At 37.5% G+C, this 20,431-nt stretch overlaps 1 protein-coding gene across 1 annotated transcript; it reads left to right on the top strand.

Annotated features, from left to right (window-relative positions):
* Positions 1 to 752: 752 nt before the first annotated feature.
* On the top strand, positions 753 to 19,033 carry LOC103781935 (tetratricopeptide repeat protein 8-like; the record flags this gene model as incomplete). The annotated part of the gene is made up of 7 exons (XM_008949664.1): positions 753 to 873; positions 5,161 to 5,224; positions 5,376 to 5,535; positions 6,390 to 6,479; positions 9,619 to 9,663; positions 15,959 to 16,044; positions 18,946 to 19,033. Coding segments are annotated over 7 exons (654 nt in total), but the record flags the coding sequence as incomplete, so codon positions are not given.
* Between the last annotated feature and the right edge of the window lie 1,398 nt (positions 19,034 to 20,431).

Raw genomic sequence — 20,431 nt, 5'->3', positions numbered from 1 at the left:
TATCAAAGTGATTGAATCTGCACTTGTTTTTTTGGTTCATCTGTATGACTGCCACTGGGTTTTCTCTTCCCCATTGATTTGGTGTCTCTAAAGCGTACACAAAGCCTGTCACATAGGCTAGAATTACGCTTGCCTTTCCACACTGCTCATATAATCCTCCAAGACATTGAATGTAGTAATTTGTCAGTTCAGTTCCCTAACAAGTACTGCAATAATCTCACAATCTGAGATCCTTCATCTGAACATTTACACATTTTTTTTTACAGCAGACTGTTGCTTGTGGATAGTAAAGTACTGTATTTTTAACTGCTGGTAAAAGATTTTTCTTCTTTTTCTACAGATGCCTTGGGGGGACATTACTTTGCATTACAGTGGTTTACATACCTTCCTCTCCTATCTCAATTTCAATAAGATGTCTGTCAGTGGTGGGTTTTGAATGGCACTGCTAGCTAGGGATTTCTTCAAAAGCACAAGATCTCAGAGAGTTGCTGTGACCTAAATTAGTCATAACTTTTCATGAAATTCTGTCCTCCAAACTCAGTGACTATAGCTGTTCCACTCCAAAAGCTTTCTCTGAAGTCTTGGCCCTTTCCACCTCTATCAGGCAATTATTGGATATACCCAGCTGTTTAAGTCAATACCTTATTCAAGCCTATTAAAACTATGGAAGGAATAATAGTAAAAGAAGGACAAAACTGCTGATTGATTATTTACTTGGTGTCTTGAAGCTATTTTACTTTATTCTTATTCAGGCTGCCTGGAGCCTGAAAACACGAGCTTTGACAGAAATGGTGTATGTGGACGAAATTGATCTGGATCAGGAGGGCATTGCGGAGATGATGCTAGATGAAAATGCCATTGCTCAAGTCGCACGTAAGAACAACTTTCGCTTAAATATGTTGGAACGAGGTATTTTAGTCAGGATTGTCATCTAGCATAAAATAGTACATACTGAGGTGACACGATATGGCTTTTAGCTATTGCTGCAAGAAGAGTGTGAGATTGTTTTGTGGCTGCATGGCAATGTTGAGATACACCACATGAGCTTGATGTAGCACTTAGGCCTGTCAGGTGGGAGTTCAGACAAATACTGTTTTGTCAGCTTTCCTCTACATCTCTGTGTTCACTAGCTCTCTTCCATTAATGAATTGATTTCTTTTACTACTTTCTGGCTTCTAGGCACTGTGGGAGACTAGAGTAAAGTACATGCCTTCAATCTACTCTGTATCTCATCTGTATGCCTGTACTCCAGGCTACAGTGGCCATGTTGGGCATCACCTTCTTGTATCATTTCCTACAAACATTTTCTGAACTTTCTCTCTTGTGCTTTTCTCTGCTTTCCCCTCTCTTCTAATTCTTCAGCTTTGCCATTTTTTCTCAAATGCAGCTCTTTTCAGCATCATCAGTTCCCTTCTCAGAGGGCAGTAATTCAGTAGTCTTCCACTACTTTTTGGCATTATTTCTATTTTTGTGTTTCTTTAGTACGGTCCACATGGGAATTTTTATGCATCATATTAGTTGTGACTCTCAACCACCTACCGTGTCAAGGAATTCAAGGGAGGAACTGGACATAGGCCAGAACTAATATTTGAAGCATTAAAAGCTTTTCTCATCTGGATAGAAGTAGGCAATTGCATATCTATCTGATTACATTTCTAAAAATTGTCATTACGTGCTCAGTCACGTATAAACAATCAAGCAGCACTCAGATTGTGTTTATACATTATGATAATCTAATTACATGTATCTGTCTTAAAACAGCATAATAGTGTATAATTTAGGCTTTTATTTGATTTTATGCCCCCTGTGGTAGAGACCATCTGCCAAGAAAAATCATTTGATGAATATTATTGAGAAATAAGACATTCTGGAAAAATACATCCATACTATATTTAAACTGAAAAAAAATGTGACTTTTTGGATAGTGTATCACAGATTTAAAAGCCAAACAAAATTTTAATGATAGTATATCCTGGACTCCTGAATCACTGAGGCAGGACTTTGGTATTCGTGCTTCAAATGCACTTGATGTGCCCAAGCTATTATTTTCAGAAAGTATAAGAACTTTCCATAGAGAAAGGACTCCTGCAGCCTTTAGTAAATTATTAATTTTGCTAGCTTTTATCAGTGTATGCCATATCTGTGGTGGGAATTATCAACTATAGCTCCAGCTGTGGCTTCTTTGTGTACATTTTATGCCTGATACGAGGTCTTTATTTTCAAAGATATATTTCCAAAGTAAATAGTTACAACTGTCATTAAGTCATCCGGTCATCACTTCTTTGATAAGCTAAACAAGCTTTTCATTCTGAGGTATAGATTTTCATTTTTGAATTGAGTCTTAAAACTCTCTTCTTAATCCTCTCAAGTTAATCTGCATGCTTTTTCAGTTGTAGTCACCAAACCAGACAGCAGTCCACAGGCAACATAGAAAATAAATTTTTCTTTAACAGCTTGATTTTATCTTCTTTATACATCTGAAGTATTTTTCTGTTGCACTTTTATATAAAAAGGTAAGCATAGATACCAGTAGAGAGGGTGCAAAGAGGTCGGAGCCAGGCTTTTTTAATTGGTGCCATGAAGAGGACCAGAGGTGATGGGCACAGACTGAAACACAGGGGATTCCCTCTGAACATCAGGAAACATTTTTTTACTGTGAGAGTGACTGAGCACTGACACAAGTTGCCCAGGGAGATTGTGGAGCCTCCCTCCTTGGAGATCTTCAGAAACTGTGTAGACAGAGTCCTGGTCTACTGGCTTCAGGTGGCGCAGCTAAAGCCTGGTTGGACCAGATTACCTCCAGAGGTCCCTTCCAACTTCTACCGTTCTATGACCACTTCCACTTCTATGCATGATTTAATAAAAATGGGTGATTTGTGACTGTGGGCTTTTTCTTTTACTATTAAAGTGTGTTAGCCATGGTTGGTCTTGACTCAGAGTCTTTTACTGTGGCAAATCTTCCAGAATATCCTCCTCCTGCACTATAATTTTACATATAATTAATCTTGCAGCTTAAAAATGTGTAGTCATAGCCTCCCTTATTATAACTGATATTGTCTGTACTTTGCTTATTAAGCAATTCAGATGCTTTTGCATCAGTTAAGAGTCCATTTCAATTTTACATGTGTCCTTATCTTAGTTTCCAGATTAAACTATCTTAATAATGATTATGGTGTAAGTCTTGCTTATTAAATAATTACTAGATTGCTTAGGGTCCGGTGGGAACAGCTACTTTTCTGTGATTCATCTTCACACATATGTAACAAAATCTGTCTTCTGCTGGTTTTTAAATTTTTATAATTTTGCTCTGTTGATTTTCCATCAGTCTTGTTTATTGATAAAAATGTCCTGTAGCATAATTGTACAGAAAAATCCAAGTATGTCATCTTTAGACTCTTAACACCATCAATTTTATCAGTTAAGGTTGTAATCTTGTTTGAAATTGTTACCTTGGCAGCATATTTTTCAGAAACTCATACTAACTTGCATTATGGATAATCACAGCTATTTCATTAACAAGGGAGTTAAAGGAGTCACCTGCAGTCATCACTAACTGCTGAAATTAAGCTCTTAAATTCTGTCGCTGTTAGTGGCCACAGGCACTGCTGTGGCCTCCTGATGCCTATTCATAGCTAATTCAGTTGGGATTCTCAAAGTAAAGACTGAGTGACATAAAGGGAACTAAATACTGTAAGCGTTCTTCCAGTATACCAAAAGCACAAGGGTGGAAAAGGGATTTTAGTGCCCTTTTTATATTATAGCAATAGTTCAAACAAAAGGCTCAGGAAATGAAAGACTGGTTCATGGTCTGCTAACATGAAAAGTTAAAAGCCACTTTCCTCAGTTTGCCGAAGAGTTCCCATGTTAGAAACTGCTGGGTGGACTGCCACCTATCCACAAAAAATGTTTTATTCCTATTGTGGAATAAAATAATTGAGGTTCACAGGACAAGAAAGAGTAAAGTAAGCAACAGTGATCCTAAGTGCAGCCACACAGCAGAGAGGGAGAATCCTGAGGGCTGGTCCTTATTTTAACATCACTTACATATTTGGTTGGTTTTACCAAGGAGATCTTGGTCAATACCTTATTTTCTATTATTTGTCTTTAAACACAGCTGCATCTAAGTGGCCACTATAATACTGGAGTCTGAGGTGCTTGGTATCAGCATGGATTAAAAAAGCTAGAAAGTATTTAGATTGAGTTAGAAGTTACTGATTTGGGCAACTCTACTAAACTTACTTAAACAATAGAGTAGTAATATCTCAGAGGTAATTCCAGCTTGAGGGTGGGAGAGAAAGAAGACTTAAAAAGGGCAAACTTGGGGTTTATCCCGGGGAGAAAAGAAAGAACTAAACTATTTACCTACCAGTTTAACTTCAATTCTTGGAAGCATTTGGAATAAAAGATGTTCGTAAGTATCTAGAAAGTTAGATGAATGACAATGATGTGCCAAGAACTGTCTGTGTTGACTTAAATCTCGTTTCTTTCTTTACATGGTAAAAGGTAGTGAACAAACCAGAAGGTATAGATGTCATATCTTGCTTTAACCAAACCACCTCTTAGACATTCACTTAGGAGGTAGGAAAAACCAACTATACTCAAATGTCAGTGAAGGTGATGGAAAGTCTGCATGCAAGAACTAGTAATTCTTAATGATCACTCTCAAAACAGAAATATGTGAAAAGAGGGTCCCTTCATTTGTTCACCTGGGGTCAAGCCAATTCAGTATTTTCACTGATGACATTTTGGATGAGTGTGATTTTTCCTGTAGCCTAAATTGTGTCTCTGTATGGGGATGTCCTACATGGCTTTAATGACATGGGATAACGTTCTCTGTCTGCCCTGCAACTGAAAGTTTTGGTTTACTTAAAGTCTGGGTGCTATTTTAGTCCTAGATATAAAAAATACCATTTCATATTAGCATGATGTCATTGTTCAGGTAACATTTCTTACTTCAGTGCTATCTGTTGGTCCTGAGGTGTTCTTGAGAATTGCTGTGGGTTAACCCCAGTAGGCAGCTAAGCCCCACACAGCTGCTTATTCCCTGTCCCTAGTTGGGATGGGGGAGAGAATAGGAAGGGTGAAAGTGAGAAAACCACGTTCACCCAAGACAAGGATGTAGTATCTCAATATGAAGTGAGAAATGCTCGTATTTTATAGGGCCAGGAACATCTTTGAAACTCCCTGGAACCAGCCAAGGTGGAGGGCCCAGCCCAGCTGTTAGGTATGCGATTGTTTATTTTTTTTTAAAATGTGACTAGTTACAAATGAGCAAATCCTAAATTTGACTAATGAAAATTAAATGTTTCAGGTAAAAGTGTTTAAATGCTCTACCAGTAATTATCACTGATGGATAATGTGCTTAACATCCTCAGGCCAGTAACTCAGTCAGGAAGACCTATTACAGGATTTGTGAGGCCCAGCACGCAGGGTGGGCGGCCAGGCACGATGGAGCAGGCCCTACGAACGCCCCGAACGGCTCTCACGGCTCGGCCGGTCAGCAGCGCCTCGGGGAGGTGCGGCAGGCTGGGCACGGTGAGTGTGCGCCTCCCTCCTCAGCGCAAGGACTGGCGTGGTCCCGGCGTCTGGTACAGCCACCCGGCGGCTGCCTTAAAAGCTGAAGTAGTTGAGCATTTTTAATTTTCTCTTTAAATTTCAATGTTTCAAAGTAGAGCTTGAAAATGTTACTTCTTGTTAGTTTGCTAGTCTGTTTATATAAGAAATACACATAAATTCACAAATTCACAAAAATTTACATAAATGTCAAGTTCAGGAGTTCTGTGAGACTCATTTTCATTCACTGAAGGCCATGAAATAACTACGACATAATTTCATCCTAAGTAGGTTGAAACCTTCTCCCAGGTTTTTCAGTTTACTACAAAACAATTCCTAATCTCTGTGTCTGTCACTTGAGAAGATAAACAACACTAGTTTTATGCAGTTCTATTAGCAAAATTTATTAACTGCAAATGGTAATGTAATGCAGAATATCATCACATTAATGGCAAAATGTGGTATCTTCCCACTACTGCAGGTATGAACTGATCTTTGTTGAAGATTTTTTTATTATGTATCCCAACTGCTTTCACTCTACCTAACAGTCCAGGCTCCATGCTTAGGCATAGTATGGAAATAGTGGAGAGAGGGAAGAAGAAGGTAATTCCAGACAGTAATTCATGCAGCCCTATTCAGGGACTGTATGGGAATAGGACAAATTCCTGGATTTCAGAAAAGGTAAAATTCAGTAAAAAAGAGTCTATACTACACAGTAGAGCAGCACATCTACAAATGCTTTGTTTGAGTTTTTTTTAGTATGCTATTAATGTTTTTCAGTTTTCAGGAAAAGTGTGGGGGATCTGCCTGCTTAAAACCTTCCTTCTCCCTTTCAGGCTTCAATGATAACAAATCCAGATGGCCCTTTCATAAATCTGTCTCGTCTGAATTTAGGAAAATATGCTCAGAAACCCAAACTGGCAAAGGTATGTAACTATTTTGGTTAATGTGGTATCTTTGTAATAAGCTACATAATGATTTATCACTCTGTGGCCTTTCAGTTGAATCTTTCCCCAACACGACCAGTTATTTGTATAGATGTAGATGTTTTCTTTGTTCACAAAAACCAGCTGTTGGGCTGAGACCAACAACTCATTTTGCATGAGGTATGAAATGGCTATCAGACACTCTCAGGAGCTATATCTGGCTAGCAGCCTGGACTTGAAAGGACCCAACTGTATTCAGTCTATTTTGAGAAATGTAGCAGTGAACACTGTTAGAAGACTAGCAGTACCTAATAATCTGCTGGTGGAAACTAGGTCTTCCACTCCAAAACTTAGTTAATTTTCCGTAAACAATTAACAGATTCCTTTACTTTTTAAATCTGATAGACTTTGCTTTTAGACTGATGTAGGGCATTGCTTTTCAATATGGTTTTCAGAGGAAATACATTTTGTGTGATTGCACTGTGTTCTTCACCTGCTCCTTACGTCTCTGTCCCTTGGCCTCTTAACCAAACTAGTTCTAGTCTGGTGAGATAATGAAAGACTTCCAAACCATCTGAAGGCAGTTAGGAGTCTTTTATCAGCTTTTCTTTATCAGCTCTGAAAAAAACTGCAGGCCTTTTGCCCATTTATGCCCTTGCCAGCAATCAGCCATCACACACATCTTTTTAAATCCATCACAGTCTGTAAAACAGGAAGAATGTAAGAAACCTGGGAAGGATTAAAAAACACTAGACACATCCGTAAGAAACTAGACTTAGTTCTTTTGCTTGAAGACAGATAGCTTTTAATTGTTTGGTAACTCTATATGCTATTTCAGTAGGTGGATTAGCTTTCAGATGAAATATTTATTCTCAGCAGCAGCTCTTGGGAATGAGAAACATATGCTTTTTTTTAAGTTTTGTTTTTTGATTAGCATTTTCTGGGACAATGGAGTAGCTCTGTCTTCCTCAGTTTTGTATGAAAAGAGGCTTAATCCAAAACACTGTAAAGCAACAGTCATAGAAACATCCATAGGCAGGCAGGGTAGTTGTCAGTATTATGAAGCTAATGCATCATGACATTAACATTTCTCACAGAATGTAAGATCTAAGTTTAAATTTGGAGCTATGTGGGTTTGTAACTTTTTTTTTTTAAAACAAGATGGCATTAAGGCCAAAGCCAAAGTAGGGGGTGAGACCGCAGACTGCACTCTGTGTTAAGAATTATTGATTAAAGTTTTAAAACTCTATGAGCTGTCACCTCTTCCAGGTGCAAAAAGTTGATAAGTCTTGCAACTGTTAAATTCACATAATTCACCTATGTATTCATGTTGGTATCTACTCCTCCTACATACTTCCTTATGTATTTGCAACGTATACTCATCCCATCTTTTTATTAAGTAAGATTATCTATCTTGCATGACTAGGTCATTCGATGTTTTGAAGTGTATTTTGAAATGTGGCTTCTCTCTGACTAGCATCAGCCATGTTAAGGACTACAGCAGGACACCCCAAAGTAGACATACGAGCTATCGCCTGTCGCCAGAGAGAGCCTCTGCTACATCTCAGTTAGCTGCTGGTTTATGGCATGAAACAGGACGTTTTCTCTTTTTGAGCTTGTGGATTTTTGATAGACTTATTAAGATAACTCCAGATATTTCTATCCAAGTGAATGTTCAGTCATTTAAATCCTTTTGAAGGTCAGGGCCTATAGATAAAAGCAGTAAATTCCTTGTGCCAGCCATGCAGGAAAACCCCTTTTTTATCACTTTAGGTTTACTCACTTTTACTGAATACTTACCTGTTGTTGAACTAGAGGAGGAAATGGTTTGCTACATCTCTATTTTCTGTTCTTTTGTTCTCCACCTATTCTGATTTCCCTATAAATGTGCTTTTATTTATAATTCTTTAATGTCTTTTAATCACCTGTTCAGTCTTTTCTGAACAAAAGTGTAAGAAAAGTAGGTTGTGGTTTACTTTCCTCACCAGGCATGACAATTCATTAGTCATTCTCTAGTTTCCTTAAAAGAAATCTTTTAAGAATTTTGTCTAAGAAAAGCTGGCAGCTAGTGACAGAAACACTTAGAAGACTCCTATCTTGTTCTTTATTTTTTTTCCACATTGGGCCATATTTTGTTTTAGCTTTCTATAATGAAACCTAAGAATTTATAAAAATATTCTGTTCTTTTGAAGCAATTAAGGCCTGAGATTTGGATGCAGAAAAAGATTAAGGTTAACACAATTGAACCTTGTGTTACTAGCACACATACTGCAGTTCTGAGAATAGAGACTTCCAGTCTCCATTTAGTTATCTAGTATCGTTCAAGATAATTTTGTTAACTTAAAATGCCACCCCCGTTACCTGTTACGAGCTCTTCTATATTCTAGAACAGCTCCAAGGCAGTATGACTTGCTTATCTATATACAGAGGTAAACAGAGATGCAGTTATATTGGGGTGCAATCGTTGTGGGCTTTTGAGCTGTTACCGCAGCACAGCTGATGCGTGTAGCTTCTTTCAGCTTTAGTATTATGATAGAGTGAGTTTCAGAAACACAAAATATTGTTAGCATTTATTATTTACAAATTAAAAAAATTAGGTTTTCCTTTACAGGTCCCAAAATTCTGTATGGTTTAGAACTTTTTTTCCCTAAGGCAAAATTTGCTATGTTCTTAATAAACCTATGTTTAATTTAAGTAGATTTTGCACTACATAAGCATCTACATATTCATTGCAAAAAGTCTGTCTTAGATTACTTGTTGATTTTTACAGTTGAAAAGTCATGAAAATGGTGTCAGGTTCTTGAAATCTATATTCACTTTGACATTATAGATGCCGTTTTGTGTTTGTTTTTTTTTTCTTTTTTAAGTGACTTTAAGGATGAGAGAGAAGACACAACTAATCTCTCGCAATAAATAAAGAATTAAAATGCTTTCCTGTAATGACAGTGTAGTACATCTATAGTTTTTGTCTATTCAAGTCTTAATTAAATGTAAATGTCAGCAATTGTGATGTGTGAATGTGATTGCCTTCACAAAGAATTAATTTCTGCATACCACAATCAAGATTCTGTATTCCTCTAAAATAGTATTGCCATTTTTTATCTTCAAATATGACAAGTTTTAAATATTCTTCTGACAGGCACTGTTTGAATATATTTTTCACCATGAAAATGACGTAAAAAATGTGAGTAATTCATATGTTCCTTTTTCGTTTTGTGTTAAGTATCATTTGGTTATTTCTGTCAGTATTCTGCTAAACCAAGGATCCAGGTAGTATATCACATCCGAGTACAGAAGTGGAGCATTAAAAGGTGTTTAAGAGAGAAAAGTCCTTTCTTACAGGAGTGATAACCAGAGATGATAATTTGCACATACCAAGATACAGATTGCTTCCTTTTTTAAGAAGCAAAACATTCTAATGCTTAAAACTATGTCCCTCATCTATCAACGTAAGACCCCTGTACCTAATAATTTAACGTGAACAGATTTTACTGGAGCCTTATTTAGCTGACCAAACAGTTATTGATTTTTCTACAATACTGGTTACTTGTGTGTGATTAGACCTGCAGTTAAACTCTCCATTTAATCAGTAGCTGAAACTACATGTCAGGTAGCTGAACTGCCTAGAAAGTTCAGAATTCCGAAGGCTTGAGAGTGAGCAGTAAGTTACAGAAGACTGTCCATTAAAAGAAGGTGACAATATCTGACAAAATAGTGGTTGAAGTGAGCATCATTTTACATTTTAAACTACTGAAGTGGTTCTTTATGCATTTGGGTGAAAGGTTTTTTTTAATGATACAGTTTCCCTCTTACGATATCCAAGATTATTCTTATGTTGTTCTTCCTATGTTAGTGCACTGGATGGGTAAGACCAACTTTGGGCTGATTATTGTTTAAACTTTCAGAAATAGATAAAGGTTGCAGAACTTTTTTGGCAGTTCACTCAGGGAAATAATTAATTTAATTAATGAATAAACTGTCAAAATATTTCATTACTATGTTAGATATATGCATCCCATGGAAATGGAATAAAAATTTTGCTTGAAGTTTGTTTGAAAAAGCTGTTTGGGTCAATAATACATAGCTAACTAAACAGTTACTGCATTTTCTGCAATAAATTAACTGTCATGTGATTAGATCTGAAGTTAAACTCTCCAGTTAATCAATAACACACAAAATATATTTTGTTGTTGTTGACGTAGATCAGAATAATTTGCAAATGTAGTGCTACGTGAAGCTTTTTAATCTAGTATCAAATGATTATAGCTGTACATTGCCAATTTATTGCATAGCATTCTTTTAAGAGGATTGAATTGCAATGAACTATTAATCCAAAATATGGTTGAAACAGCAAGTGCAAGTGTCAGAAATGTCAGAGAGAAATAGCAACTAACATTTACATATTCTGATACGGAATATGAAGGGAGTGCCTGGGTTTTATGCCACTAATAATTAAAATTTGTTTTGTTTGTTATGAAGAACTTGGTTCACTAAATATAGAAGAGTCATTTATAAGATTCCACATGTGCCTGTGACCTACACCATAAGGACATGCAGGATCTCTAGGCTAGACAGCTAATATCATATAGTGCCAGGAATTTTTTAGGTACTCCAGAAAAAAAATACTAAGATGTTTTTTACACTGTACTGCATGTATTTTGAAATCCTTCCTGAGAATCCCAAATCACTCGCTGTCTTGCAGGGAAAGTTTTGGCTGGGTTTTTTTGTGTCCCCTGGCCACTTGAATAAGTATTGGCAATCAAAGAAGTGTCAGTTTAGTCACCCCTGTTTTTTGTGTAGTGAGAGGCAGATCAGCATGTTTGGCTAATGATAGCATCTTGTAGGAAAAAAAAAAATTCTCACACTTCACAGTATGACCTGCCTTTATAATGTCATGTGTATCTCTGAAGAGATATTTAACTGTTCCTTTTGCTTTCTCTTGTTTGCTTTCATTCCTCTTCTGCATTTTAGACACCATTTTCAATATAATTCTATTCTCAAAACTGTCCTCACTTCCTTTTGAACCTCATCTACGTTAATTTCTCTTAAACAAAAAAAGAAATATAACTTCTGCTTAAGGTTGGCTGCATTCCTGTTTATTCACCGTTCCTACCAATGGCATTTCACTGATTCATTTTCTTGCTTCTCCCTGAAAAGAATTTGGCTGCTTAGAATTCAGCAGAGGAACAGCTGGTAGGTTAACTATTTAAAAGTTGATCTGGACCTTGCTTGATAACCCATTAGAAATATTTACTGACATCTCTTGCATCTTTGCATTACCTGCTACTGTGTAATGTTGCGCATTCTTAAAAAAACACCTAATGTTTTTCTGCATGAGATGAGATGGAAGAGCTTGGAAGGCTTGAAAGGCTGGAAACTTTGCTTAAGTTTGCAGCTGTACAGACTGAAAAGTCTGCGCTTGTGGACATTCTGCATGGGTAGAATTGGAAGACCAATTCCTGCAGTTTTGCAAATAAACCACAAAAGTAGTAGTGACAATATCCTTCCTTTATCACTGTGGTTCTCAGCTGAATTATTATTTAAGAAGCAAAGCCAGTGCTATTATTTATCCTCTGTTTAGTATTCACACAGTATATAGAAAGAAAAAAAAGCCTCAGCCATTTCAGCTGAGAAATGTCATTCATCAGTGTGTATTTGGCTGGATAGATAATGCTATGAACTCGGTTCAAGTTAGAAGTAAATACATCTGTAATATATCAGTTATCATGGGGATTAAAAAAGAGAAGCTCTGACCTTTTTCATCACTTGAAAATGTATTCAAAATTCTTTCATCTTATTTAATAAAAAATTAAACACCTCTGAAAAAATTACTATTACCCTATCTGTTATTGCGCTTTACTTGTTTCCTTTGGAACACATATACTTAATAACTGACTTCCTGTACCCCTTGAGCTCTTTATAAAAGCCATTTTATGGGGTAAATGCAGTAAGAGCAGGGCACTTTAAAAGACTTCTCCAGAAATAGTTAAGTTCCTACTTTTTTTAGTAGTATCTGAAAGATACTACAGACATATTCTGCCATTTTTTAAAAGCAGTGATGATGGCAAGACACCTTGTCCTGAGGAAGAACAATGGGTGTACATATTATACTTGGGGCCAGAAGTCATGACTGCTGATATTTCCTCAGTTTTTCCTAATATTCTGCAGTTTATACTCTCTGAGAGAAGTCTTTTTATAATGGAATTACGTTAGATTTACAAACCATAGAAATCTGGAAGACATGCACCAAAAGAAACAGTGTTAAATTTGCTATGGCTAATGTAACTTGCTCAGCTATCTTATAGACTATCCTGTGTTGATCTGTCTACACCTAAGACTTTAGTCAATAACCATTGTTGGGAGAATTACTGCCATTGAACAGCTCTTGAAAGAAGCAGCAGACACGTGTTATTGTTTACGGCTATCTAATTTCTTGGTGCATACAATACTATGTATGAACTTACTAAGTTTCAAACAAATGTATATTTACTAATTTAATTTTGCAGTACAATAGTAAATTGCTACAACCCTACAAGCTGGTTTATACTGAGTTACAGATGGTAGACAATTTGGAGGTCTTAGTTATAACACAGTCCAACTAAGGAAGGAACGAAATTGTAAAAAAATTAATCTAATTATATCATGCTAAATACAGTTACAATTAAAGAATCTACATTCTTTTGAATTTAAAACCAGCTCTGATTCATTCATTAAGAAAAAAAAAAAGGCAGAAAACCCACTAAGTATTAGGGGTTTTTTATTGGTTTGATTTGAACAAATACAATAACGGTGAGTAAAATAAATTTGTTCTGAAAAGCTCTCCAGGGCTAAAACTGTTACTGAAATGGGCTCCAGCATATATGAATAATGATGCTAAGTGCTCTATAAAGTAGCAGCTTCAGCTGACCAGTGTTTCCAGATGATGAGTTATAGCCTAAAGTTTATTAAAACATTTGGAACAATCACTGTGATTTTATTTCTGATATGGATGTTAGAAAGAAAAATCCTTAAAAGGACATACCAGTATCTGCCAATCTACAAGCCGTGCTGATTTTCCCCTTCTAGTTATTAATACATCATTCAGCAATGCACAGAGTGCAGGACAGGCATAATGCTTACCGCTGCTAATATAGATCGATTTTAAATTAACATGCTGTGCAGATTGAACATTGATTTGTACCTAAACTGCACAATTAACAAAAAGAAAAAGTTTGCGGCAAATTGAAATTGAAATATGCTGTCAGTTGGTATTGACATGGCAAAGTGAAGCCTTTGACTTTAAGACTCTATTTTAATCAATTTATTAACATTTCGCATTGTCAGAAGACTTTTTTTGTAATACCAGCAGAAGGTCTAACTATTAGCATGCAAAAAGCTGATGTTGATATGCACAAAGCCTTTTCAGGCAAACACTTTTTAGAAATATTGTAACGTTTGTTGTATTTTTGGATTAAAGTTTTTGCTATCTCTTGTAAAGTATCAGAAACAGGATTTTCCTGTTTCTTTCCTACTTCATTAGTAAGAAATTATAAAAACAGGACTTGATTTCAGAAACTAACTCCAAAATGAAGTGAGGCTTTGTTTCCTAATGTTAGGAATAAGATCCCAATAAGAGTTTGGGATCTGCACCAACAGATAGATAAACTGCTGATGTTAGTGTCTATTAAGCCTGAAGCAGTCTTAGTTCCCACTTTTCAGTAGCCGCCAGAATTGTTAACCCTGCATAAAATAGTTATCAGGAATAATTAAGGAGCTGAATGTGTAGCTACAGAAGGGATCGTCTTCTGAAATTCGGTCCTTCTCCTTCAATACTTGTCATCAGAGCACTCTAGGGAAAGTTCTTTGAAGCATGTTATTTGCAGTTGTAGTCCTTACCCATTTTAAGTGGCTGCTCATGCTGCATTAGAGGCAAGCTTATACCTTTGTAAATGCAAAAGTAACTGATGTTTTAACATCAGCTGCATTCCCCAATTTTCCCGGTACTGAGAAAAAATTGATTGTATACCTTCAGTTAAAAGAAAGTATTTGTCTGTAAGGGAAACCAGTAATTTCTGTCTTGAAGCAAGCTTCTTCCCCGTTATAGCTCTATAGTCCAGAGGCCCTGCTGTGCGATTGCAAAGCCATTAGGAAACAAAGGGCAACAAAGAGCTGCCAAATGAGGTCTTCGAGGATTCCACCTAACTGGAAGAAATAGTGACTTCAGAGTTGTCAGCTTTCCTCAGTTTTCTCTCTCTTGCACAGAGGCGGGGCATGACAACTATCTTTTTCTCTGAGGACAGCATCAATATAACTCGAGCCTGAAATGGTGCAGAAAACAAATTATTCTTTCTCACAGAGCCAAAAACTGGTTTTGCTCTGCTATGTCAAATGTACACCCGTTTATTACTTGCAGCCTCATTTTGCTAGCAGGAATCAAACCTAGATGTAAATAAAGTAGCGTCTTTCTAGTAGTTCAGGTATTCAGATTATGTTTTTTTTCCTGAAATTATTGATTCTTCTGCTAAGTGGCCAGTGCACAGAACTTTTTCATACTGTTCCTAATATAGCTAGTTTCTGATTTTTGTGGCCTGCAAAATGTTTATAAAAACAGAGTCAGTTCTTTGTTGTAAAAATACTGCTTTAAAGCTTCTTCGACTATTTCTTTTGATATCCCTAAAATATAAGTACCAAACATGGCATGGCTTTGATAAGTTCTGGCACAAAATGGAATTTTGAAAAAAGGAATGCTAAAAATTTCTTTTTTAGTAGGTTTTGGTACAGCACACACATCTATTTGTTTTAACAGAAATGTTGAAATTATACCTAAAACATGAAAACCATTTAAACTGCCTGTGGTGGTTGATTAGTGAAACAACTTTTCTAGTATACCAGATAAAAGAGATTTTAGGCCTCCACCTTTTTCAATAGGTGCCTGTTTCTTAGAATATTTGTCTATTTTTCCTGTCATAAAATAATTTTTTACATCATCGACTTTTTAAAGGAAGTATTTCATACTGTACACATCTGAGAGTTCACAGAAGTGGACGCAGACTGATATTAGCAATTAGACAATTTCTACAGTATTTCAAATTGACTGAACTGATTTCTTTCTTTTAGTGTATTTTTTACTTGTTTTTCATAACTTTAGTTTAGTGAGCAAGGGTGGGAATCTTGGAAAAAGCATGCTGACTTACACAAATATTATGTATATTCTGAAGCAGTTCTTCAGGAATCTGATTAAATTAATTTCATTTTTCTCATTGAATTACTAGAAGCTATTTGGGTTACATATTCTAATAGGGACAATTTATCCTTTCAACTGCTTTATGCACTAAGCTATAAAACTGTTAAACAAAGCAATGCCCCTACCTCATGTTTACCAGGACTTTTTATTCAAAATTTTCTCCTTACAAAAATCTTTACAGTGTTTACTTAATGTTCTTTTTCTTTGTGTAAACATTGACAGTATTAATGTTAAGATGATGGGTTTGTTTTGGAAGGCTCTAGATTTGGCAGCCCTTGCCACAGAGCACGCACAGTTCAAGGACTGGTGGTGGAAAGTCCAGATTGGGAAGTGCTACTATAGGTAAGCCATTGTTCATTCTTCTGTGATCAGTAGTGTGCAGGACCTGAGCTGCTGGGTGTATTGTGCAATGCTGAACACTGAGAAAGAGTTCAGTAAGTATTTAGATGAAGAGCACTTTGCTTACAGTTAAATGTCTTTCAATATAGAAGGAGATGATGTTCAACTTCTTGAGTAAAGGCACCAACATTAAGTACCTTTAAGTAACTGAATTAGTTCCATATTCACCTTTGTCAATGTGTTTCAAAGTTGTTGTTTCAAAGCAAGTAAATCAATACAAAGAACTATTGTTAAAAAAGACCACACTAAATTAAGATTACAGTATTAGCTTGAGAAATTGTCAATAAGAGCTTCAGGTTGATGAAATAAGAAGTTGTTTCATATTACATACTTTCTGCCAGAGGTATGTTGCCCAAGAAGTACCAGTTCCAAAGATGCCAGGGCCTCAAGGCTAGCACCCAAAACCTGCACGTCTGGTACAAATGACTGAGGAGTACCCCGGTGCTGCGCAGCCTCTCTGAGCAAAGAGTGGTAAAAGCAAGGAGGAGAACTTGCTGCAAGCAGTTTGGAGTGTTGCTGAGGTTCTAGCTATGATTGTAACAGCCAGTTCTGTCAAATCAGGTGAAACTCCTCCTGATACAACCCTACTGCCCATAATTCAAACAAGTACTGAGGAAGCTCCACCTTTCATTCTCTACAGTGTGTTTGTCCCATGAATGTAAAACATCTGGTTACTGTTTTGGTTGTTAAAAAACTGAAGCATCATCTGGAGTCTTTACAATGCTATGAGCAATTTTGTATGAACAGGCTCATAATAAAAAGCAGTATGGTGCTTTGTAGATCTGGCTCCTTTAAAATTCCAAGTTGTATCTTGTCTTGAAACTATTGCTTCTTTTTAGATGCCCAAACTAATGAAATTCTTCATTATCCTTAACAAAAGGTAATTTGAATGAATTTTACATTCTTTAGAAGGTTACACTGATTATTTTTTTTTAAGCTGTGGTAGGTTGACTCTGGCTGGACACCAGGTGCCCACCAAAGCTGCTTTATCACACCCCTCCTCAGCTGGACAGGGGAGAGAAAATACAATGAAAGGCTCATGGGCCACAGTAAGGACAGGAGGAGTTCATTCACCAATTACCGTCATGGGCAAAACAGACACAACTTGGGAAAAAATTTAATTTATTACTAATCAAATCAGAGTAGGGTAATGAGAAATAAAACCAAATCTTAAAAACCAGCTTCCCCCCACCCTTCCCTTCTTCACAGGCTCAATGTCACTCCTGAATTCTCTGCCTCCTCCCCAACAGCGGCACAGGGAATGGGGAATGGGAGTTGTGGTCAGTTCATCAAGTGTTGTTTCCGCTAATCATTGCTCAGTGTGGGGTCCCACCCAAGGCAGCAGTCCTTCACAAACTTCTCCAATGCGAGTCCTTCCCAGAGGCTTCAGTTCTTCACAAACCACTCCTTTTCTGCAGGATGTAGTCCTTCAGGAACAGGCTGCTCCAGCATGAGTACCTCATAGAGTCACAAGTCCTGCCATCAAACCTGCTCCAGCATGGGCTCCCCTCTTCACAGGTCTACAGGTCCTGTCAAGAGCAGGCTCCAGCACAGGCTTCCTGCAGGGTCGTTTTTCCAACAGGTTTTTTTTTTCTTTCTCAAATATGTTATCACATAGGTGCTACCACTATCACTGGCTGGCTCAGCCTTGCCAGCAGTGGGTCTGTCTTGGACCTGACTGGCATTGGCTTTTATTGAACATGGAGGAAGCTTGTCCAATAAAACCAGGTTCTCACAGAAGCCACCCCTGTAGCCTCCCCACTACCAAAACTCACCACACAAACCCGATACATGACCTCAGAGGTAATTCATCACGTTCAGGATTTTTGTGAGTAGCGGTATAGAGACTAAAGCATCCAGGCAGGCACTGACAGACATAGAATCATAGAATCATAAGGGTTGGAAGGGACCTCGAAAGATCATCTAGTCCAACCCCCATGTACTTCTAGGATCCAGGGTTACCTTGTGTCCCCATTAGCTGTGCTTTTTTTTGTTCTGGCTGACTTTTTCTGCCTATGTTTTATGTTTCTTCACCAAGTATATGTGCTCTTTGGCTGAAGGAAAGAAAAGGCAACTTGTATATCAGAAAGTGTACCTTTGTGCTATTGTTGAAATATTACAGTCCTCTTAATTGTGTAGTCTATATAGAACTTATTGTTTACTGCAAAATATTCCACAGTAATACTGCAAAACAAATGCTTTTAACATGAAATGGACTTCTGTGAGGTTCTTGTGCCATGTACTGCCCACTCCCAATGTTATCTGGATGGTCTTAAGCTGTGGTGCCATTTACAATACAGCACATTTTCTACACACGGTTAATGATTTTTGATATCAGTGACAGAAGTGTCACCATTTACCATATGAAGCTAGTAGAGTGTTTTATAAATGACTAAGCATTACCTAAACTTTACAGTGGAGGGTGTTTACATGGTCTTTGCCATGAATGAGGAGATTCTGCTCCAAAACCATGTGAGTGGAGGTTGAGGCATGACGTTAGTTGCTCATTTCCTACTGTCTATTCTGTACAAAGAGTGGGAAGTAGCCTAAGAAAAGGAGTAGATCAGTACTCAGTTAGCTCCAGAAGGCTGCATGTACAAAAGGTGACCCAGTTTCATTAATTTGCCTTTTTCATAGTTTTGAATGGTTGACTTTGTAACTTTAATATATTTAACAGTGTGGGGTTTGCTAACATGTACGTAAATACATGACCTTAAAGTATGCTTCTGCATAGTTCATGTTTGGTTTAGTGTGCCCTGCTTCATTATTTAATAAGCTTTTTTTTAAAAGAAAAATATACCACCACAAACAAACACCTTCTGAGTCTGTCTGTTTTCTCTTCAGGTTAGGACTGTATCGTGAAGCTGAAAAACAATTTAAGTCAGCTCTCAAACAGCAGGACATGCTTGATACAATCTTGTATTTGGCAAAAGTAAGTCTTTGATTTGCTTGTTTAAGAAAGAAGTGAAATTCCAGACTCTCTGAGAAGTCCAGAATAGCTGAGTATCAGGCTTGATACACTGTTAAGTTTAGTAGTGTGTGATTTCCACGCAGACCTGTGGCAATACACGCTAACAGTTGACATTGAAGTCTATAGTTTACAAAAAGATTTTGGAACTTCCAGATTTCTCAGAAACACACACAAACAAAATCTGTTACTGTATTCTGTGCTCTAAACTCCAATGAGAATTATGTAGGTAACATATTATTGAATGAGTTCAGTATGAAGAACAACATACCCATATATAGTCTCCTAGGAAACTAGTGCAGTTAATCAGTAAGTAGTGAAGCTCAAAATCCTAGTCTCACAAGCAAAATCAAAACAAAGTGAGCTTAACAAAAACAATCAAAGACCTTGAAACAGAGAATGTTCTGTCAAAATAAAGGCATTAAAAGCTTTAAAAGAGTGCTTTAAGCACAGCTAAGCCTCAGCCTGTTTACCAGGGTACATATCAGATTCTAAATATTTTCTAAGACATTCAAGAAAAGGTAGGCTGTGAGAAACTAAAATTGCATTTTAATTCCTCTTGTCCTAGAAAGAGATGGAATCAGTTGTTCTTTATCAGGTTCCTTTAAGTCAACTGTTACAGGCCTATCCAAAAGTCCTCCCTGTTGGTGGATAATTCAGATATTCATTTTATGATACTTACTATACCTTTACATTTTATGAACAATTTATACTTTGTATTTGAACAATCCTCATTGCTGTCTGGAGACTTGTCTTATGGAATCATAGAATCCTTTAGGTTGGAAGGGACCTTCATGATCATCAAGCCCAACCATTGAGCCATTAGGGCTCTAAAGTCCTCTGCTAAAACAGATCAGAATCTGTCAGGGTTGGAAGGGACCACAAGGATCACCCAGTTCCAACCCCTCTGCCATGAGCAGGAACACCTCCCACTAGATCAGGCTGCCCAGACCCTCATCCAGCCTGGCCTTAAAGACCCCCAGGGATGGGGCCTCAACCCCCTCCTTGGGCAACCCATTCCAGGGTCTCACCACTCTCATGGGGAAGAACTTCTTCCTCATGTCCAGCCTGAATCTGCCCACTTCCAGCTTTGCCCCATTCCCCCTAGTCCTGTCGTTACTCGATATCCTAAAAAGTCCCTCCCCAGCTTTCTTGTAGGCCCCCCTAAGATACTGGAAGGCCACAATGAAGTCACCTCGGAGCCTTCTCTTCTCCAGACTGAACAGCCCCAACTCTCTCAGTCTGTCCTCGTAGGAGAGCTGCTCCAGCCCTCGGATCATTCTGGTGGCCCTTCTCTGGACACGCTCCAGCAGGTCCACATCCCTCTCGTAATAAGGGGTCCAGAACTGGATGCAGTACTCC

Source organism: Merops nubicus, unplaced genomic scaffold, assembly GCF_000691845.1.
Source record: "Merops nubicus isolate BGI_N331 unplaced genomic scaffold, ASM69184v1 Scaffold31111, whole genome shotgun sequence".
Lineage (NCBI taxonomy): Eukaryota > Metazoa > Chordata > Aves > Coraciiformes > Meropidae > Merops > Merops nubicus.
Note: the sequence above shows the minus strand (reverse complement) of the source record. Positions and strands in the feature narration are given on the sequence as shown.